Source organism: Quercus suber, unplaced genomic scaffold (assembly GCF_002906115.3).
Source record: "Quercus suber isolate HL8 unplaced genomic scaffold, Cork oak 2.0 scaffold_516, whole genome shotgun sequence".
Lineage (NCBI taxonomy): Eukaryota > Viridiplantae > Streptophyta > Magnoliopsida > Fagales > Fagaceae > Quercus > Quercus suber.
Window position 1 is genome coordinate 262,079 of NW_027069965.1, and position 22,931 is coordinate 285,009.

The following is a 22,931-nucleotide window of genomic DNA, read 5'->3' on the forward strand; positions in this document are numbered from 1 at the left end:
GTTCTTTGACGTTTCAGGTACTTATTTAGTATTTAACAGTCATATTATTAAAGATAGATATATGACATTGTGTAAATCATCATGGACTAAATTTGAAATTTAAACCTTATAAACTAAATTAAAATGACCCAAATTTAGTGAGCGTACATTGCATAACATTATAAGTCCCGTGACATTTCAGGTACTTATTTAGTATTTAAATTAAAGGTCACATTATTAAAGACAAAAAGTTGACATTGTGTAAACAATCATGGACTAAATTTGAAATTTTAAACCTTATAAACTAAATTAAAAAATGACCCAAATTTAGTGAGCGTAATGCATAACATTATTTTTTTTTTTCTTGCAGGAAGAACTTCAATTAAGAATATAATTCAATTAAAATAATGAAGAGTGACTTCATCTTAAATGGTTAACAACTTATTGTTTAACAGTATCATGAATTTCCTCTGTTGTCATTAACAACATGATACAACATAGGCAGCAGTCCAGTCTAGCGATCCATCCATATAATGCAACGGAGGCTCTTTCCTTCTTGATGCAATTCGAAGGCTTTGTTTATGTCTTGGAAGCCCAATTCATGCGATATGAACTCGTCCAAACGAAGCTCCTGCAGCACAAACAAACATCACTAGTAGCACACAGTATATATAAAATAATGAGCAACACCAACACCATGAGTAGTGATTGCCTGATAGTTGATGTAAACCATAAAAGAATGCCAATATTGCCAGAGTAAATAAGTGAAATAATGTCAACATACATTGTCTAGGTATTTCTTGGCGAAGACAGGGATATCAGATTTGGGTTTGACACCTCCAAACAATGAGCCAATCACGCTTCTACCGCGGAGAAACTCGTAGGGGTTAAGACTCACTTGCGCACCATGCGTCTCCACTCCAAGTATCACTGTCTTTCCCCAACCCTGGCTTTATCAAAAACTAATCATTGAATCAATAAATACTTCAACACCAAAACGAATAGGAAATTATTAAATGATAGTCACAACTAATTTGGTAACAAGTGGAAGACAACAAGTGTTTTAAACAACCTAGACAGTTCAGTTTTTCTAACGAAGTATCCATTATTACCTAAAAAAAAAAGAGCTAATTTGGTCAGCAACCATTACATTAATTTGTTTACTTTTTTTCACGCAATACACACATTATTTTCCCTATGGACACATTACACATCACATGTATGATGTATGGGGGATTTTAGGGTTATCTTTTACCAAGTAAACTGTCATCTGATGTGTCTTCTGCAACTTCTTGGAGTAAGACAGCAACCAAAACTTATGGATTCTCTCATTTGCATGAATGAAAATTAATTAATAATGTTAGCATATGAACCACCCAAATCATGAAAAGATGCAATGGTTCTATCAGATCAATAGGAACCATCTTCTCAAAAAAAATAAAAATAAAAATAAGCAACTAGTAAGAACATATCAAACATAAATCATGAGACGTTTAGAATTCAAATCCTTACCCCAACTATTGAATTATATACAGATACACGCTACTCCTTGGACAAGTGTTTTTCTATTTTTTCTCTAAAAAAAACACAAGTTGAGAGAGAGAGAGAGAACCTTTCGGCTACTTAGAAAAGCTTCTTGCATTAATGATGCCAACCCGATGCACTCAAAGCAATAGTCAGCACCCCCATTTGTTAATTCCTTAATCACCTGATTATCAATGTCACAAAAAAATAAAAAACTCCAAGTGAGCACATACTATCAATACAATCCGACAACATAATGAACTTTATAGCTTTGTTTTGCATTTTAAAAGGTGCCCCCTTACCTACCAGGCTATTATAAAAAGCATTTTCTATGCAAAATGTTAGAAGGGATTTTATTCTTTCAAAACCATTTGAAAACTGAACATTGGTAAGTAATCATAATAATAATTTCATTAAAAAGAAATCCCTACCTCACTGACTGATTTTTCTCCACAGGTTTCAGGGTTTACAAAATCAGTGACTCCAAATTTCTTTCCTGCATAGATTAAAATAAAATAACAACCTTGTTGAGCTTTTAAATACTCCTAGCAGTTTCAGAACAAAATAATAATGATAATAATAATAATAATAATAATAATAACTAGCTTACATTTCTCCTTTAAAAAAAAAAAAAAAAAGAGCTTATAATCCCTATATGTTAGATGCAATTAAAAATAATTACAATTATATATATAGTATATTCTAAGTTTAAATGCATGAAATTTCATGTAATTATATTTGGCTCAAAAATAAAGTTTAATTCGAATAACACTTAGCATGAATTGAAAATTTAAAGGAATTTGACATCAAATTATTGTTCAATTAAAATGATATTTAATACAAAATTAAAGTGCAATTAGAATCCAATTTAAATTCTGGATTGAACTTTTACTCTAAAGTTTAGGGGTGTTTGGATTTTATACTCTTAAATTCTGAAACTTTAAGGTGTAAAATCCAAAAATCCCGAAATTTTATGAAGTAAAATCCAAATGCCTCCAAATTTTAGGGAGGTAAAATCCAAATTCTAAAACATTAGGGTGTACAATCCAAACACCTCCAACTTTCAGGAGTAAAATAGGGGGTGAAGTTTAATTGGATTCTAATTGCACTTTAATTTTGTATTAAATTAAAATCCAACAGTTCTATAGGGGTATAGTTTGCAATTTAGCTTATATTTATATACTCATTCCATCCCAAAATGTTGGTCATGTTTAGAAAATCAAACTTTTTACTGGAACATCATTTAATCCATTATTTGTCAATTAAAATGTACAAATTTCCAAAATAACTCTCATTAATTTAAACTATAGAAAGAATGGCATTGACTTTTTAAATAAAGTAAAGGGTAAGTTAGAAATTTTATTTATTAATTTTAGAAAGAGGACATCATTTTGAGGCATTCCAAAATGGAATAAAAGACCAACTATTTTGAACCAAAGGAGTATGATATATTCATAAAGATGATAGATATGTCTACAATATTTTTACAACAAATCCTAAGTGGCAGATTATTACTGGTTATTATTGTTCGGGCAAAAAAATAATCTTAGTGTTAGTTTCAAATTTGAACTAATAACAACTAACTACCTGTGATTTGTTGTAAAATTGTTGTAGACGTCGCATCTCTCATTGATAAATGATAATGTAGAAAATAAAAGGAAACCTTAGGTTAATTAATAGACAGCTTACCTATGTCGAATTTTTCAGGATTCAAATCAACAGCTATAATCTTTAAAGCTCCTCTTTGTCTTGCTCCCTCCGCAACCTGTTATCAATTTGTGCTTCTTAAATTCATTTAAATTACAATTACTTTTGTTAGGTAGTAATTCTTTTTTTTTTTCCCATTCGGTATCAATTATTTAGAGGAACGAATTGATAAGTGGATTTGATACCCATTCCCTTTGAGAAAAGACATCCGCGATCTAAAAAATTCTGTACTTTCTAAAAAGTCACCTAATTGGCCCAATCTTGATTTGTCTGTAAAATGATCAAATTTGTTCTGAACTTTTTGTATTATTATTTTTATCTTGGTTTTGTTTTTTCTTTTTTGGGGTCCCTTGTGTTGTGTCTTGATTTTGTTGGGACTTTATTTATATTGGAACCCAACCTGGTTTAGCTGTGGATATATATATATATATATAAAATATAAAAATTATACTCCATCCTAATTTAAATGTATGTGTCTTGATTTTGTTGGGACTTTATTTATATTGGAACCCAACCTGGTTTAGCTGTGGATATATATATATATATATATATAAAATATAAAAATTATACTCCATCCTAATTTAAATGTTTATGTCCGTAAAGCTAAGATGCACGGTGAACAAACCAACTATGAACTTGAAACGTTGAGCAAAATTCACATTAGCCATTGAGATCAATAAAATCTATTTACATACCGCAAGTCCTACTGGTCCAAGCCCAAAGATAGCCACCGTGGATCCCTCTTCCACCTCAGCTACCTTCCACGCTGCTCCAATTCCTGCAACCACAGGAAAACCTGTTAGTAGTAATCTCTTCCGCTTCGCAAATAACACAAAGAAAATTAGGGAAAAAAAAAAATTGTAGGGAACCAAAAAATTTTAAAAACCAAGTTATCCAATTATTATTGTTTTAATAATTTTACAATTGAACACCACAATTAGTCAATTTTAGTGGATGTAGGCATCACCATAAAAGGGTAGGTGGTGCAGCATCATGATTTATATTAATGATTTTGATGGTTGGTGGTAACATGACAGGTCTTATTAACTCTTGAATATTGGGTTTCAAATAATGCTAAGCTACCACAAATAATAATAATAATTATTGTGGGGGCTAGATAACCAGAAGGTACTGTTAAAATTGTATATATTGGGCCTATGGCCTAATCCGAAGATATTTACTTGTCCGAGGATGGTCAAACAATGTTATTATGGGAATGGTAGAAGAGGAAGAGATAAGGATTGTACATGATAGTCCAAAAGATATCTGAGGAGAGAAGTTATATTAGAAATGTGGATCCAAGATCAGTAGGAATGTCCTACCGTCCTGAACATCCTATCAGGTTGCATCACGGTTAGAAGTCAGACATTGGATAGGAGAGGAGTAGAGGAAGGCAACAAATATCTACAAAACCTACTACCTTCGCATTAAATGCTTTACAACTAACTCCCTGGCCGCATTAATGTGGAGGTGATACCTGAATAGTGCATTTCAGCCTCACAGCTACTAGATGAAGACTTATGGGAGGGGTTGATGAGACAAGTATCAACACCAACCATCTTGCATACACGTGGAAGGTGGAGATGAAAAAGAAAGGGAGTATATAAGAGAGGGGTGGCAACCAGAATGGGGGATAGAGAACTCATGAGAAGAAACACTATAGCGTTTAATAAACAAACTTGTAATTGAACCTGAGAGTAATATAGAAGATCAGACCTCCTCGGACTTTGCCAAGGATAATTTTTCTCCAATACGTGCCTTTTTCTTTTTGTTCTTTTATCATCTGGATCCATTGAGTGGTTGTTTGATCAACTACAGCCAGTATTCAAACCCATTCTCCACAAATTGATTATTTTGGGCATTTTTAGGCCTAAATTCATTCACACAGTGGGCTTGAAATTCAAACTTGGTCCTTATAATAATAATAACAATTATAATTAGAGAAACATTATTATTATTTTACTAACATTAATTATAAAGTTAAAGTAATAATTTAATGATGATAATGATAAAACATGTGGCACGCAGTATATTCCAAAAATTGATGAATCAACATTTGAATCTTTCTCTCTTTTGAGAAACTATTTGACTAGCCAAAGACTTTGCAGTTGAATTGGCATCTCCTCATGCACAAAGTGCTTGGGGGTTTAGGGGAGAAAAGAGTTCGAGTTACGGAATTAGCAGTATGTTTTAATTATCTCTCCAAAAAAAAAAAAAAAAAACTATTTGACTAATTGTAAATCTAAAAACATCTTATTTGCAGTTATCTATTTGTATAGTCAATGTTATTTTTTCAAAAGATATAGACAAAGTTTTAGATTATTTGAAAAAATAAATTAAAAAACTAGGTTTTTTTTCTTTTTTTCTTTTTTTCTTTTTTTTAAAGATATATAGTTTTAGATTATTTGAAAAAAAAAACTAACTTTATTTATAAAAAAAAAATATCTAAAAGTTTTAGATTATTTGAAAGCAAAAAGAAAAGGCCAAAAACCTTTTTCTTAATACTCTAAAAAACTTTTTTTTATTTTTTTATGAGAGATTGTTTTATCTTACAGTTCTTTATCATCAGACCAAGACATTAATCAGTTTTTTATGTAGATAGAGATTGAACCCTAGATCTTTTATTTAAGAATAAAACATTTTACTAATTAAACTAACTGGAACTCAGTAATTTAAAAACCTTAATAACATAAATTCTAACCCCAAACCCACCCTCAAGACCTGAACCAATGAAAGCGAACTAACAAAAGCGAGCCCATAAATACCTCCATGACTTCATGACAAGGGAAGATACCAGTACCACTTCACCTAACATGGCAGTAGGTTGTGGTCCTTATCTGCTTTTTGGCCAAAATCCAAATTTCACTAATTGATTGGAAATAAAACTACAAAAATAACCTAGACTTGCTCTATGCAATGCAGCATTCAGCAAAGTGACTTTACCACAATGGCCGACAGGTTGATATAACTCTAGAAGTCATCGGTGGTTATCGATTATCAAAGTCTTTCTGCTCTATTTCCTGGCCACCACTTGATTGCTGGTTGCTTATGCTTCACAGAAAACTACGATTTATTCTCCATTTTTCAATTATTAATTAGTTTCAAAATAATTAACCAGAGAAGAAAACCATTATTCGGTTGAATATGACCAGAAAAAATGTTACTCCATTGAAACTCTTTGAAAGATTGTACAATCCGAAACTCTGGCCAAATATATTATATAGACAAAAAACGAACAACACAAATGATAATAACTTCCTAGTACGGCCCTTGTCAATTTGATGGTCTATAAAAAGTATGTAGTCAATTCATGTGGAAATTTTCAAAGACTAACCTGTGGACACTCCACAACCAAGCAAGCAAGCCTTATCAACTGGAATCTCAGGAGTAATCTTCACTGCATGGGTTACATCTACCACTGTATACTCAGAGAAGCTAGACACCCACAAGAAATGGTGCAAAATCTTACCATTCATGTCCTTAAATCTACTAGTACCATCCCTAGGCATTTCAGGGGAAAAATTGTTCTCAAATATTGAGCACATGTTGCTCTTTTGAGACTCGCAGTCGCTGCATTCATTGCAATTCGGTAGGAACACTGGCAACACTGTATCTCCCGCTGTAAATTCTTCTACATGCTCTCCCACGCTTTCAACAACACTATATATCACCACCAAAAAGCCAAAACTATAACACAAGCTATAAATTCATATGAAGAATAATAATTCATAAGGATAGGTGGAGTCGTATAAAATTACCCAACAGCTTCATGCCCAAAAATTCTTGGAAAAATTGCAGCAGGTCCCTAGAGAATAATGCACTAATTCCATTTAAAACTTTTGGAAATTTACGTTGGATAGTAATGAGTAGACTTAATAGGAGAACTATATATTTGTTATTTCTATGGTGGGGAAGAACTTACTGCTTCCATTTTCCAAAAGGTGATATCAGTGTGACACAGGGATGTGCATATAATTTTGATCCGAATCTCCCAAGCTTGTGGGGGGTCTACTTCAATGTCCTCTATCACGAGTGGCTCTCCCGGAATCCTGGAAATTGCAGCTGTTCGGGTTGCAAACAAAGAAACAAAATGTAGTTAATATATAATAGATATCCAAATAGCCTAGAAAAGATAGAAACTAAAGCTGATAAATTAATAGAAATGGAATGTAAATGAAGAAAGAGTACCTTTGCATCTTAAAACTTTTCCTGCAGTTTCTGATTTGTTATTGCTCTCCATGGCAATGGATGAATTAAACTAGATTCTATATATGACTCTTCTTGACCAAAGCTCAGAGAGATGAGAGAGTTCTTTGCTTTGATCTTCTTTCTACCTTTCTTTTCAATTGATCTGTCTATGGAGTTGAGTGGCAAGTCAAACATTTAGAAACAAGTACAGATTTTGATATAAAATTGATTTGTGTCGGTGGATTCTCAACCAAAAAAAAAAAAATATATATATATATATATATTAATACAATATAAAATTGATTTCCATACCTAATTTTATTTTCAATGGGAAAACGGTATACAGGGAAAACCTACTGTATTATGTAATGCTTTGTTTTCTTAACTTTGCCAATATAACACAACCTCTTAAAAAAAATGCATTGAGAAATAAGTTATAAGTCATGGACAACCACCCTCATGTAAGCCTATTATTAACATTATTTCTATTGTTCACCATTTATAACTTGCAAATCTCAATATATATGTTGTGAAAAAAATTGTGTGGCCAAACTTTTGTTCCCTAGGTATGTAATGATTATGGCTTGAATTAGGAATTCAACTCCTTGTTGGATTTGGATAAAGAAGAAATTTTATTCCTTTTGGGTTACTGTTGTTTGAAGTTATCAAACTTTATTAGAAGTTTTGTCTACCACTTAATTTTGAGTTCTATTTGGAATAAGAGCGATTCTCTTTTTGTGTGTGGAAAAGAAGTCTAGTCCTTTTTGTTTTTGGATTACTAGCTAACTCAAGTCTCCTATATAAGCATAGTGCTGCTACAGGAAATTAGAGAGAAAAATGAGAGTATGTGAGAAAAATGCTCTCTCTTTATTTGGTTATTTGATATTTGCGGGTTGTAATTTGGAATAGTGAGAGAGGTTTGTTGTCGCTTGGTTTTGATTTTGCGGTTTGGTGATTTGCTCTCTCTCTTGGTGCATTGCAACTTTTGGATTTGATTTGTGGCTCTTTCTTTGGTTTGTGTGCAATTCGTATTTGGTATTCGTATTTGGTATTTGTGAACCTTTGGTTCTTTGGTTCATATTTGGTTCTTTGGTTTTGTATTTGTGAGAGAGAGTTATTTGGGTGTATTTGGGATTTGGGTTTATGTGAATTCCTCTACACCAATTTTTATTATCCAAATTTGTTATAGTGAAATTTGTTCGTCGTTACCTGTGGATGTAGACTATTACTGAACCACGTAAATTTTGGTGTTTTGTGTTTATTTTCTTTTGGATTAATTTTCTTCTTTCCTATTGTTAGTTTGAAGATCTTTCACAAGCCTAAAATATTTTCACAATCAACCTTGGTAATTTGAGCTTCCACTATTTTACAACACATTGAGCACTTATTTTCTTAATTTTGTTATCAATACTATTTTTTTTTTTAGTAACTTGTTGAGGGAATAAATTGTGAGGAGAGGACAAACATTTTCACATTATAAAAACTTGGTGTCTCTAAACTTATTCTATGTTTTTTTACTTTATATTGATTACTAATGAACTCGAAAAAATGTCCTTTAACTTTTTCTTTAAAAATAAATGGTTGAGAAATTGGAGGTGGTCATCTTCATCGTCCCCACCTCCATGTGATAAGCTTAACCTTATCACGCTTCCTTAATCACATTTTAAAAAGTTCATGAAAAATGTTGTTAGATGGTCATTAATTACTCTGTCACTTAACATGTCAAGCTGATTTATGGCAGTCGTTAACTTGTTATGGCAGTGATACAACGGAATTTGAACCCTCACAAAGTTCCCTACATTTACAGTTCTACTTTGAGAGAAAAAGATTTCATTCTAAAAGACCTGAAATTTTTATGACAATGTAGGTATTTGTTTCAGCATTTCGAGCACTAAAGAAGTTTGTTATTATATAATTTTAGAAAATAAAATTTTAGGAGATGCTGACCAAAAAGAAGCCACCAGCCTAAGGGAATAATCGGCTCACTCTCATGAGCCCATAAGAGCCAGATCAATCTAGGGTCCATTACAAGAAGTTATAATAAGCCCGCATCGTTCGGGAAGGCGTTGATTGTTGGTCACGTATGGCTTGCTCTTGATATTGAATTGTAAAACTACCGCATACCCTTAGTACGATGGTCACTTTACAAGTATAAGTGCTTGTGGGGTGTGGAGGGCAAGAGTCGGGGTTCAAGTTTCCAGAAGAGAGCTTTACACACATATACACTTAGATTAGGCTAGAGTAGAAATTCTATTTTGTAAAAAAAAAAGTGATATTGTCTTTATATCTCGGGGCATTCCTACCAAAAATATTCATTTTTTTAGTTTAGAAATTTTTTTATAATAGAGTTTGTGGGAGGGTTTCTTGTTTCAACCTCCAATTAGTAGGTATTGTCCTCTTTGGCTCCTGGTCTCAAAAATTTGCTCAATCCCACATTGGGGAGAGACGCCTCTCACATGTGCCTTATAAGCTTGAGTCCAAGACACATGTGTACCACTACTACACGCCTTTTAATGTGGAAGGGTTTCTTATCTCAGCCCCCAATTAGTAAGTATTGTCCTCTTTGACTCCTGGCCTCAAGGATTTACTCAATCCCACATCGGGGAGAGACGTCTCTCATATGTGCCTTATAAGCTTGAGCCCAAGACACATGTTAAGGTAATTAAAATTGGAGTACATATTCATTATGGATTTTGGATATATATTGTACGATTTGACTGTATTTTTTGAAAAATGTATAAAATATTATTTAATAATATATTAAATACATCTTATCATTGACCTGAAGTCATTTGTTAACAACGTTTTGTACATTTATAGTACATAGAGTAAATAAAACTTCTATATTTATCATCAAAACATAAAACGGTACCATGATGGATGAACTTTTGAGGAGTTCAAGAGGGGCAACAAACCCCTCTCGCTCCTCCTTGGCTCCGCTCCACCAGTGCAATCTAGTGATCCATCCATATAATGCAACGAAGGCTCTTTCCTTCTTGATGCAATTCGAAGGCTTTGTTTATGTCTTGAAAGCTCAATTCATGAGATATGAACCCGTCCAAACTAAGCTCCTGCAGCACAAACACACATCACTAGTAGTAGTAGCACATTATATTCAAAATCATGATCAACACCATGAGTAGCGATTGCTTGATTGATGTAAACCATAAAGGAATGCCAATATTTATCCTACACTTTCTTTTCTCTGGACTTGGTAGTTATACAATAATAATTTTAAGAATGGGAGTTATTTGTTAATAATTTGATATGATATAAATTATTCGATTAAGACAAAGGTATATAATAATTTTGAGTAATAATATTGAAGAATTCAACAACAAACAAAAAAAGAGCAATACTATTGAATTAAAAGGGGAAAAACTGAAATTAATTTAGAGGGCAACCAACGTAAATTAGTGAAATAATGTCAACATACATTGTCTAGGTATTTCTTGGCGAGGAGAGGGATATCAGATTTGGGTTTGATACCTCCAAACAATGTACCAGTCACGCTTCTGCCGCGAAGAAACTCATAGGGGTTGAGACTTAGTTGCGAGCCATGCATCTCCACTCCAAGTATCACTGTCTTTCCCCAACCCTGACTTTAGCAAAACCAATTTTTGAATCAATAAATGCTTCAACACTAAAACGAATAGGAAATTAAATGATAGTCACAACTAATTTGGTTACAAGTGGAAGGCAACAAGTGTGCTGATACACTTGCTAGAAGGTTAAAGGGTGTTGAACAAGCTGAAAACTTTGTGATTTTTGATACACATCCTTCTGATGTTTTTTTCTTACTGCATTTGGATAATTTGAGTATGCATTGTGAAAGAACTGGCATTTATTATTATTATTATTATTTATTTATTTATTCTAAGATAGAAATCTCAACACGATTTAAGTATATATATGTGTAAAATTTTCTCCTAATAACTTGAACATTAGCCCTTATTTTCCCTTTTTCACCTTATAAGAACTTATACTTGTTAAATAAATATTATGTCAAGGGTATATGGTGGTAGAACCTCGTATTTTAAACAAGCAAACAATTTAGTTTTTATAATGAATCAATGAAGTATTCTTAATTACCACCATATAAAAATTTAAATAAAAAAGAAAAAGAAAAAGAAGAAGAAGCTATTTTAGAACAGTAACCACCACATTTGTTTATTTCATCAATTCCTTACTTTCACGCAATATTGCACACAACACTTTCTCTATGGACACATTACACATCACATTTATGATGTATGGTGGATTTTAGGATTATCTTATACCAAGTAAACTAAACTGTCATATCTGATGTGCCTTCTGCAACTTCTTGGCGTAAGACAGTAACCAAAACTTATGGATTCTCTCATTATATGGTTGAATGGTTCTATGATTCTATCAGATTAACAGGAACCATCTTCTAAAATAAAAATAAGATTTACAGGGAACCATATCAAACAAAGAGTAGAAGTTGCGAGAGAGAAAGAACCTTTCGGCTACTTAGAAAAGCTTCTTGCATTAATGATGCCAATCCGATACACTCAAAGCAATAGTCAGCACCCCCATTTGTTAACTCGTTAATTACCTGATTATCAATGTCACAAAAAATGGAAACTCCAAATGAGCACATACAATACAATACAATCCAAAAACATAATGAACTTTTACCTGTTTATGCCAACTAATATGTTTTATTGTTTTTTTCCTTAACGAGTTAAATGAAAAATGAAAAATGATGTGAGATTCCGTTTATAGCTTTGTTTTGCACTTTAAAAGGTGCCCCTCACCTATCAGGCTATAAAAAACTTTTTCTATGCAAGTATGCAACACATTAATTGGAGGGGCTTATTCTTTCAAAATCATTTGAAAACTGAACGTTAGTAAATAATCCTAAAGATAATTTTATTAAAAGAAATGTTAATAAGCACCATGTGGTGTTTGTTAAGATTTTCCTATATGCATCCCACATAATAAAAAGGACAAAAAATTATTAATAGAATTGTCAAAATGGATAATAAAAAAAAAACTACCAAAAATTGTCAAAAATGACAAAAGGCTGCAAAAAGTAGAAAGAATGTTGCAAAAAGTTGTTGTTAACAAGCACCTTACGGTGTCCATTAACACAACCCTTTTATTAGAAAGGAATCTCTACCTCACTCATTGACTTTTCTCCACAAGTTTTAGGGTTTACAAAATCAGTTACTCCAAATTTTTTTCCTGCATAGATGAAAATAATATGACAACCTTGTTGAGCTTTTAAATACTACTAGTGGTTTCCAAAAAAAAAAAAAACTTATAATCCCTATGTATGCATAGGAGTGACACTAAGCATTTTTTTTTTTTTTTTTGAGGGTTAGGAATGACACTTAGCATGAATTGAAAATTTAGACATATTTGACATCAAATTAATGTTTGACTAAAAGGATATTTAATACAAAATTAAAGTGCAATTAGAATCCAATTTAAATTATGGACTGAACTTTTACTTGAATATATTACATACTCATTCCGTCCCAAAATGTTGGTCATGTTTAGAAAATCAAACTTTTTACTGGAACAACATTTAATGCATTGTTTGTCAATTAAAATGTACAAATTTTCAAAACTACAATCATTAATTTAACTATAGAAAAAAAAAATGGCATTGAATTTTTAAATAAAAAAAAGTTAAAATAGAAATTTTATTTATTAATTTTAGAGAAAAAAAAAAGACTTAATTTTGAGGCATTCCAAAATGAAATAGAAGATCAACAATTTGGGATGGATGATGTATAATATATGGTAATGCTGAAAATAATAGAAATCCTTAGATCAATTAATAGACAGCTTACCTATTTCGAATTTTTCAGGGTTCAAATCAACGGCAATAATCTTTAAAGCTCCTCTTTGTCTTGCTCCCTCCGCAACCTGTCATCAATTTGTGCTTCATAAATTCATTTAAAATTACAATGACTTTTGTTAGGTATTAATTCTTTTTTTCCCCATTTCGGCATCAATTATTTAGTGGATTTTGATATCCATTTCCTCTGCGAAAAGTCACCATCTGCGATCTAAAAAAAAATCTTATAACTTCTAAAAAGTCACCTAGTTGGCCCAATCTTGATTTGTCTGTATTCTGTAACGATCAAATTTGTTCAGAACGTTTTTTATTATTTTTTCATCCTGGTTTTGTTTTTTCTTTTTGGGTCTCTTGTGTCGTGTCGTGAATCTGGATTTTGTTGCGATTTTTTATGGACGTTGGAACCCAACATGGGCAAGCTGTGGGAGGAAATATTAGGTCCACCAAGAGGACGACTCCCTCCTAACCAATGAGATAAATTCATATATGTAAATGTGTGAGTGAACCTCCTAATCAGCACAAAGAATAAAAAATAAAAATTACTAGATAATGTTACATTTGCATAAATAATAATATTTTACTGGTTGGGAGGTCAGGAAAGACCACATCAACAATCTTCTTAGTGGACCTAATAATTTTTCCAACCGTGGACTTTGAAACATAGAGCAAGATCTGCAAGCTGACTAGTCATTGAGTTAAATAAATTTATTTACATGACGAGTAGTTTTAAGATCACAAATTAATCACCGCGCATTCTTGGTGCAGTGATCACTCCACAAATATAAATACTTTTGGGATGTGGAGAGTAAGGGTCAGGGTTCAAGTCTCCAGGAAAAAACTTCACACACACATACACTTAGATTAAGTTAGAGTAGAAATTCCATCTTGAGAGCGTTTGGGTGTGGCATTTGCGTTTTGCGTTTTCTGTTTTTTTTTTTTTTTTGGTTTTCAAGAGTTTCAGGTGTAGTGCGGCTACTGTTTAATGAACAATAGCCGCATTATTTGACTTTCGGCCAATGAACAGTGCACCGAGCACTGTTCACGGGTCCCACAATTCTCAATTTTTATCAACTTTTTCATTAAAAATAGGTCCCTTGGTACTATTCACACATTTAAATATTATTTTGTTACAGTATTTTCAGTTTTCAGTTTTCAGCTGAATCCAAACGGACCCATTGTATTTAAAAAAATAAATAAATAAAGGATCACAAATTATTCTACAATTTTGACGTGGCAAATTATAAACAGTTAACCTTCACTTACATAAAAACCCATCATTTTTTCTTCACCAATCACACTCTATCACGTCACAATTATGACAAGGAAAATGTGAACATTTTTTTTAATACTAGACTTTTACTTACATACCGCAAGTCCAACTGGTCCAAGCCCAAAGATAGCCACCGTGGATCCCTCTTCCACCTCAGCTACCTTCCACGCTGCTCCAATTCCTGCAACCACAGGAGAACCTGTTTAGAAGCTTTAAAAAGAAAAAAATTTATGTAAGAACCTGTTTATAACTTTGGTAGTAACCTCCTCCACTTCGCAAATAACACAGAAAATTGGGGGAAAAAAATGTAGGGAACCAAAAGATTTTAAAACATCATGTGATCCAATTATTATTATTTTAATAATTTTACAATTTAACAACACAATTAGTGGAATGTGGGGCTCACCATAAAAGGCTTGGTGGTGCGGCATCAATGATTTTGATGGTTGGTGGTAACATGACAGGTGTGATTCACTCTTGAAAGATGGTTTCGAGTAATGCTACCGCACACTTACACAAATTTAATAAATACAATCTTTTTTTATAACAATCACAACATTATTTTTTATTTTATTAACATTAATTAGTGTTTAAGCAATAATTTAATGATAATGATATTAATTGTGACACACTATATTTTCCGTAATTCAAAAATTTTCCTATCAAAATATAAATCTTTTTTATATTGAGAAATTATTTAGTGTGTTCTAATTAGTTCAATTGATAAAAAAAATTTATGGTTGAATAAGAGATCTATTATCAGAAGCGGACGTCATAGGTTGAAAGTGTCTCTAAAAAAAAAAAACTATTTGACTAATTATTCATATAGAAAACATCTTATTTGTGGTAATTTATTTGTATAGTTTCTATCAAAAGATAATATTTTTGATAACTTTAATGTTTGTGATAAAAAACCAAAAATTAATTTATTTTCAAAAAATCTAAAAGTTTTAGATTATTTGGAAAAAAAAAAAGACAAAAAAAAAAAAAAAAGAAGAAGAAGCCAAAAAACTTTTTTTTAACACTTTATAAAACTTTCTTATTTGTGTGGAAAAAAAATGAGCGGCCAAATTTTTTTCCCTAGGTATGTAATGATTGATCATCTGAGCACTTGTTTTCTTAACTCTGTTATTATTTTATTTTATTTTTTTATACAAAATAGAATTCTACTTTAGTCTAATCTAAGTGTATATGTGTGCGAAACTCCCTCTCGAAGACTTGAACCTTGACCCTTGCCTCCCACACTCCACAAGCACTTATACTTGTGAAGTGACCATCGCATCAAAGATGTGTGGTGGTAACTCTATTATTATTAAAAACTTGGTTTCTCTAGACTCCCTCCCGAAGACTTGAACCCTGGCTTTTGCCCCCTACACTCCACAAGTACTTATATTTATGAAGTGACCATCGCACAAAGGGTGTACGGTGGTAACTCTGTTATTATTAAAAACTTGGTTTCTCTAGACTTGTTCTCTATTGTTTTACTTCATATTGATTACTAATGAACTCGAAAAACGTCTCAAATTTTTCTTTAAAAAGAAATGGCTGAGAAATTAGAGGTGGTCAGGATCTTCATCGACCCCACCTCCATTTAATATGCATGACCTTCCTTAAACACATTTTAAATATTTCATGAAAAATGTTACTGTTGGATGATCATTAATTTGTCACTTATCTTGCCAAGCTGATTTATGGCAATCGTTATCTTATTATGACATTGACTAATGGAATTTGAACCCTACCAAAGTTCCCACCATTTATAGGTCTAGCTACCGAGTGAGAAAAGGTTTCACTCTAAATGACCTGAAAATTTTATGACAATGTAGGCATCTGTTTCAGCATTTTGAGCACTAACGAAATTTGTTATTATATAATATTTAAAATATATATATAATTTTAAGAGATGCTATGGGCCTATTTGGTTTGTGTTCAAGTTGTATTCATTTTCTATACTCAAATCTTGTACTCATTTTTTGTTTCCATCTATTTTTTTGTTTGGTATTATTTTCTGCTTTGTCTTCCCCTTCACTTATTTTTTTTTTTTTTTTGACAACCACCAACAAATAGAGAGAGTGTGTTCTTTGATGTGACAAGTTAGTGATAATGGAATTCACATATTTGATTTTTTTACGAAATGGCACTATATTCATTTTCAAGAAAATGAAAACATCAAAAAGTTTTATTCAGTTTTTGTATTCAAATCCTTTTTTTAGATACTAAAAATGATAAATGAAAACAAATACAAATCCAAACAAAATTTTTAGTTATGCGTCCCATAAAAACTGAAAATGAATACAAAATACACCATTATTTGCTCAAACCAAACAAGCCTTATATGTCTCATCATTCTAAAAATAATATATTGGAAGTAAGATGTGCTTGGCTGACCCATAAGAAGCCACCCAGCCCAAAGAGTCATTGCGCCCACTCTCATAAGTCCACAGAGGCTAGATCTAGGGTCCATTACTAGAAATTACAATCAGCCCGTACAATCAAGAAGGCATTGAGGATAAGTTATCTCATGTATTAAATATATACATTCTCTTTCATTACATGTGAATTTATAGACATTATGATAGAGATAAGCATGTACCCCTTGCATGAAATGATTAGAGGCTGTTTGGATGAATTTTTTTCATCACTCAATTTTCATCACTCATCACTTAATTTTTCACACCCGTTAGGCACCATTACTCACTTTCCATCACTCATATATTTTCACACTATTTGTGGGTCCCATAACTATCACAAATGCAGCTTTTTTTTTTTTTTTTTTAGTCTCCAGAAACCTGAACTTACTGAAGAAAAAAAAAAAAAAAAGAAAGAAAAGAAACCCAGGAGAAGACCGAACCCAGCTGAAGAAAAAAAAAAAAAAAACCAGGAGAAGAAGAACCATACCCAGTAAAAAAAAAAAAAAAAAAAACCAGAGAAACCGACCAGTGAAAAAGAAGAAAGGAAAAAAAAAAAAAAAAACCCAAGAGAAGACCGAACCCAGTGAAGAAAAAAAAAAAAAAAAAAAANTTATAAAACTTTCTTATTTGTGTGGTGAGTTGTGGCCCCTTATATTTTATAAATTCTAATAACCTAAACTCTACCTCCAAGCTCACCATTGGGCTCAAATGAACAAACACGAGCTCATGATACTGCCAAGCCCTTATGGCAAGGGGGAGATATGTAAAGTTTAGAAATCTTGATAACCTAAACTCTACTCTAAGCTCAATCTAGGCTCGAACAAATGACCGTGAGGGGGAGATACCACTTTGCCCTTTTGCTAAGGGGAAGATACCACTTCACACAACATAGCTGGTTGGTTGTGGTCCATATTCAACTATTTTTGGCCAAAATCCAAATTTATCCGATGGCCAGAGGAAACAATTATTCGGTTGAATACGACCAGAAAAATGTTACTCCATTGAAACTCTTTGAAAGATTGTACAATCCGAAACTCTGGCCAAATATAGCCAAAAAAAAAAAGGACAAGACAATGACTTCCTAGTACAGCCCTATCAATTTGATGGTTTATAAAATGTGTGTAATCAATTCATGTAGAAATTTACAGAGACTAACCTGTGGACACTCCACAACCAAGCAAGCAAGCCTTATCAGCTGGAATCTCAGGAGTAATCTTCACAGCATGGGTTACATCTACCACTGTATACTCGGTGAAGCTAGACACCCACAAGAAATGGTGCAAAATCTCACCATTCATGTCTCTAAATCTGCTAGTGCCATCCCTAGGCATATTAGGGGGATAATTGTTCTGAAATTTTGTGCAAAGGTTGCTCTTTTGAGACTTGCAGTCTCTGCATTCATTGCAATTCGGTAGGAACACCGGCAACACTGTATCCCCCACTATAAATTCTTCTACATGCTCTCCCACACTTTCAACAACACTATCGCCACAGAAAGAAATTGAATGTAACAAAAAAGCCAAAACTATAACACAAGCTAGAAACTTACGTGAAGAATAACCATTCAGGAAATGGAAATAAGGAAAGGTGAAGTAATATAAAATTACCCAACTGCTTCATGCCCAAAAATTCTTGGAAAAGCTGCAACAAGTCCCTTGAGAGATAATGCACTAATTCCATTTAAAACTTTTGATAATTTACAATGGATAGTATTGAGTAGACTAGATAGGTGCACTATTTGTTATTTCTATGGTGGGAAGAACTTACTCCTTTCATTTTCCAATAGGTGATATCAGTGTGACAGAGGGTTGTGCATATAATTTTGATCCGAATCTCCCAAGCTTTTGGTGGGTCTACTTCAACGTCCTCTATCACAAGTGGCTCTCCCGGATTTCTGCAAATTGCAGCTGTTTGGGTTGCAAACAAAGAAACAACATATAGTTAATAATACAGATCCAAATAGTCTAGAAAATATAGAAATTAAAGCTGATAAATTAATTGAAATGGAATGTAAATGAAGCAAAAGAACCTTTGCATCTTAAAACTTTTCCTGCTGTTTCTGATTTGCTATTGCTCTCCATGGCAATGGATGAATTAAAATAGATTCTATGACTTCTCCAATTGACCAAAGCTCAGAGAGATGAGAGAGTTCTTTACTTTGATCTTCTTTCTCCCTTTCTTTTCAGTTGATCTGTCTATGTGAGTTTGTTGTTCTCTTCCTTACATATATGAAGAGTTGAGTTACATAAGTCAAATATTGTGAGATATGTTACAGATCTTAATATCACTTTTATTTATTTTAGTGGATTAGGATTTAAAAAAAAATGGAATTTCCTATTCCTTTGCTTTTTAAATAAAATAGAATTAATAATATTATATATATATGGGTCAAAGGATAAAATATATGCACAGTTTTTTAACTGTATTTAACTTTTTCCTTTACTTAAATTAAATAGCACATTAGAAATTTAATAGGAGTCTATTAATTAAAAATATGATACTTAATGTGAGTCTTTTTAATGGAGTGTTTTTTTTTTTTTATAGATACAACAGAAGAAATTATAATGTCTACCTAATATGGTGATTTTTATTATGAGAGCAAGATATCATATATTGATGACTCATACAGTATGATTTTTTTTTTTTTTTTTTTGGAGAAAGTTGATTGAGTTTAAAAATATAAAATCTATAACATTATATTAATCATTCACCTTTTTATTATTGTTATTATTATTACATGATACTATAAATAATTAATAACTTAGACCATTTATCAAAGGTCTTGTAGTTAAATTTGCACATCCTATATAAAAAGTGCTTGAAATTTACGGAAAAAATGGTTTAAGGTCCGGAATAGTAGCATAAAGTAACTATCTAATAATAATAGCTTACAACGTTTAAGGTTAAACATAAAAAATTTCCAATGGAACAAAAGAATCATCTAAAATTTGTATAACAAAGAAAAGAGTTTTAGTTTGTTATTTGAGTAGTACAGGTTTGGTGGGTTGGTGCTGCATCACTTCCCAATTTCGATACCCACTTTTGTTTTCATTAGGAAAAACATAAAGTGTACCGGGAAAACCTAATCAATTATGCAATGCTTTTTTTTTTTAACTTTACCAATAACACAATCTCTTTTTGAAAAATGAATAGAGAAGAGTCGTTGAGAACCACACTCATGCTGTGAAAAAAAATGAGCGGCCAAAATTTTTTCCCTAGGTATGTAATGATTGATCATCTGAGCACTTGTTTTCTTAACTCTGTTATTATTTTATTTTATTTTTTTATACAAAATAGAATTCTACTTTAGTCTAATCTAAGTGTATATGTGTGCGAAACTCCCTCTCGAAGACTTGAACCTTGACCCTTGCCTCCCACACTCCACAAGCACTTATACTTGTGAAGTGACCATCGCATCAAAGATGTGTGGTGGTAACTCTATTATTATTAAAAACTTGGTTTCTCTAGACTCCCTCCCGAAGACTTGAACCCTGGCTTTTGCCCCCTACACTCCACAAGTACTTATATTTATGAAGTGACCATCGCACAAAGGGTGTACGGTGGTAACTCTGTTATTATTAAAAACTTGGTAAAACTCAGGAGTAGAAGACTGAACCCACTGAAGAAGAAAGGAAAAAAAAAAGTGAAAAGGTGGTCAAAAGGTGCGGCTGAAGTTATGACAGTGGGTCCCCCTTATGTGTTTAATTACAAAAATGCTATTGAGTTATGAGTTATGGAAACTAAAAACAGCCAAAAGTTGTTTTCAATTTCCACAACTCATAACTCAAAAAGTAAAGAATTGAGAGATGAAAGCAGAGTTATAGAAACAGAGTATTGGTGCAGCCAAACAAGTATTTTGCAATGGGTCCCACCATTTTTGAGAATTAAGTTATGAAAGCAGAGAATTGAGTTTCAAAAATTAATGAACCAAACAGCCTCTTAATGACTTACTAGAAGGGTGGCCATAGTCATAGGTAGAAGTATTTTTTTATCACTAGGCCATATTAGATGGAAGGGAACTAAAGAGAAGTAAAGTAAAGTTGTTGAAAATTAGCCTAATATGTTGTTTTATTTTAGAACGAAAGTGTATATACTATATATGCATCTTCCCTCTCATAATGTGTGGGTTCTATACGATTGTAGGACCTACACTGCAAGAGAGAAGAAACATATATTTTAGGTATAAACTAATTATTAGTCGTGTATGACTTGCACTTGACATTGTCTTTAAATCTCAAGGTATTCTGCTAAAAGTATTCATTTTTTATTTAAAATTTTTAAAAAGAGAATCAAATTTGGAGGGAGTATGAATTTAGATCTTCTTAGGGTAATCTACTAGGTAGAGTTCTTTAATTTCCTACCCTTCTTTTAAAATGAACTTGTAAATTATTCATTAGCTTACATATACAAAATTATTGTGATTATGTGTGTGTTTTTTTTAGATATTTGTTGTAAAGTTTGATAACTCTGATTTTGTTTTTTGAAAAATGTATAAAAATATTATTTAATAATATATTAAATGCAAGTTAACCTTTTTTTTTGGGTGAACTGGAGATTCAATTAAACAAAATTAAGGAGTACATCCCAAGCGTCCGCTAAAAACTGGTACAAAATAAAGGAAGGGAGATAGGGATGCAAAACAAAATCAACAAGGGAGTAAAATGACTAAAATCCTTAGCCAAAAGGTTCGCACAATGAATTCCTTCACGGTGAATGTGATTGGTATGAGCTTCCTCAAAAAGCTGAAGGGTAGACCTACAATCAATGATAACATTAAGAGCACTACAATGGTGAGTTATATCAATCAGAGAGTTTTGAGATGTAAAAACATTGACAACAGCATGTGCATCAATTTCAATAATGAACTTGCGAATATTGAGATCCCGAAGACCCCATAACTCAGCTGCCATGGAATGGGTAAAGCTAATATTCCTAGAAAAATTTCCTATCCAAGAGCCATTAGAGTCCCGGGTGATACCACCAGTACTCGCACAACCTGGATTCCCACAAGCTGAGCCGTCGGTGTTAAGCTTGTAAAAACCTTAAGGAGGTGGCTTCCAACCAATGTATTTTTTTTGAAGAGCTTCCAACCAATGTAGATAGAGGTTTTCCTAGATGCATTTATCTTGTAAGGAAGGGAGAAGAAGACCTCTGTCGTAAAGGACTCAATTCTTTTAAGGATTTTGTGGGCTTCAAAAGGAGCAGTTTCCATGACAAGAAGTTGAGCGGATATTTCTTCCGAAACATGTCAGCCCACACTTCATTTGGATTGGTTCGGATGGCCCAAATTATATTACTGGGAAACTGAGGGGACACAATACCAACAAGATAGAAGGACGGTGAATTGGGAACAAACAAACCCAACAAAATTACAAGAAAAGGTCCAATGCATTAATGGGCTGCTTTGTCAGGTCCAATAAGGATTTTCCTGGAGGATCAGGGACCACCACCATTAACGACTAAGATCAACCATATGTATTGGTATATTTGATCACAAGGGAGATGGGAATGAACTCTAATAAACTCTAAATTGATTATTGTAGGGACTGAATTTGGATTGACCCTGAGTGATGGGTTTTCAGCCCAATAAGTCCAAACAATAAATTTATAGAGAGTGGGTTGAAGGTTTAGGCGCTGGCCGTCGATCACCATGCATGAACTTTCCTTATAAAAAACTAAGTTTCTTTACAAATGGGGGGGATGCTCCTCGGCCTGTGGCCGAGGAGACCTTTTTGTTCTCTCCTTTTTTCTCCCCCCTCGTCTTTTACTTTACTAGCTTTTCTTTTATAGTTTTCATCTTCCTATCTCCTTCTTCCATCTGTTGATCATCTATTTGCCTTTCTTCTGACCGTCCGTCCCATCAGAGGCCTTATCGGTACTCAAGTGGTTCACTCTGATCAACGTTATCCTGCCAAGGGGTTACCTCCCCATTAATGCGGTCAGGGGGGTTAGTTGAGTGCATTAAATGCGAGAGTGACAGTTTACTTTGGGGTTAGTCTCTCCCCAAAATCACCTTTGT

At 32.7% G+C, this 22,931-nt stretch overlaps 2 protein-coding genes across 7 annotated transcripts; both read right to left on the reverse strand.

Moving 5' to 3' along the window:
* Window positions 1-356: 356 nt before the first annotated feature.
* LOC112023924 (alcohol dehydrogenase-like 2) lies at window positions 357-7,729 on the reverse strand. 3 transcript variants are annotated; one of them, XM_065763620.1, is made up of 11 exons: window positions 7,711-7,729; window positions 7,399-7,565; window positions 7,133-7,272; window positions 6,969-7,015; window positions 6,545-6,870; window positions 3,906-3,988; window positions 3,193-3,268; window positions 1,935-1,999; window positions 1,592-1,687; window positions 764-925; window positions 357-610 (listed from the first exon to the last, which is right to left on the reverse strand). In XM_065763620.1, exons 2-11 carry the CDS (start codon window positions 7,448-7,450, stop codon window positions 494-496), a joined length of 1,164 nt encoding a protein of 387 aa, XP_065619692.1. In that variant the 5' UTR covers window positions 7,451-7,565; window positions 7,711-7,729; the 3' UTR covers window positions 357-493. The 3 variants fall into 3 exon arrangements, with proteins under 3 accessions (XP_065619692.1, XP_023912317.2, XP_023912316.2); XM_024056549.2 differs by lacking the exon at window positions 7,711-7,729 and having other exon boundaries at window positions 6,545-6,607; window positions 6,680-6,870; window positions 7,399-7,618; XM_024056548.2 differs by lacking the exon at window positions 7,711-7,729 and having other exon boundaries at window positions 7,399-7,618.
* A 2,373-nt stretch (window positions 7,730-10,102) lies between these two features.
* On the reverse strand, window positions 10,103-19,184 carry LOC112023922 (alcohol dehydrogenase-like 2). Of its 4 annotated transcripts, none has more exons than XM_024056546.2 (10): window positions 18,942-19,175; window positions 18,680-18,819; window positions 18,520-18,566; window positions 18,069-18,394; window positions 14,600-14,682; window positions 13,224-13,299; window positions 12,545-12,609; window positions 11,882-11,977; window positions 10,835-10,996; window positions 10,103-10,469 (listed from the first exon to the last, which is right to left on the reverse strand). In XM_024056546.2, the coding sequence occupies exons 1-10, from the start codon at window positions 18,991-18,993 to the stop codon at window positions 10,353-10,355; spliced, it is 1,164 nt and encodes a 387-aa protein (XP_023912314.2). In that variant the 5' UTR covers window positions 18,994-19,175; the 3' UTR covers window positions 10,103-10,352. The 4 variants fall into 4 exon arrangements, 3 of the variants coding, with proteins under 3 accessions (XP_023912314.2, XP_065619691.1, XP_065619690.1); XR_010625041.1 differs by having other exon boundaries at window positions 10,353-10,469; window positions 10,835-11,000; window positions 18,942-19,183; XM_065763619.1 differs by having other exon boundaries at window positions 10,358-10,469; window positions 10,888-11,000; window positions 18,942-19,184.
* Window positions 19,185-22,931: the final 3,747 nt, after the last annotated feature.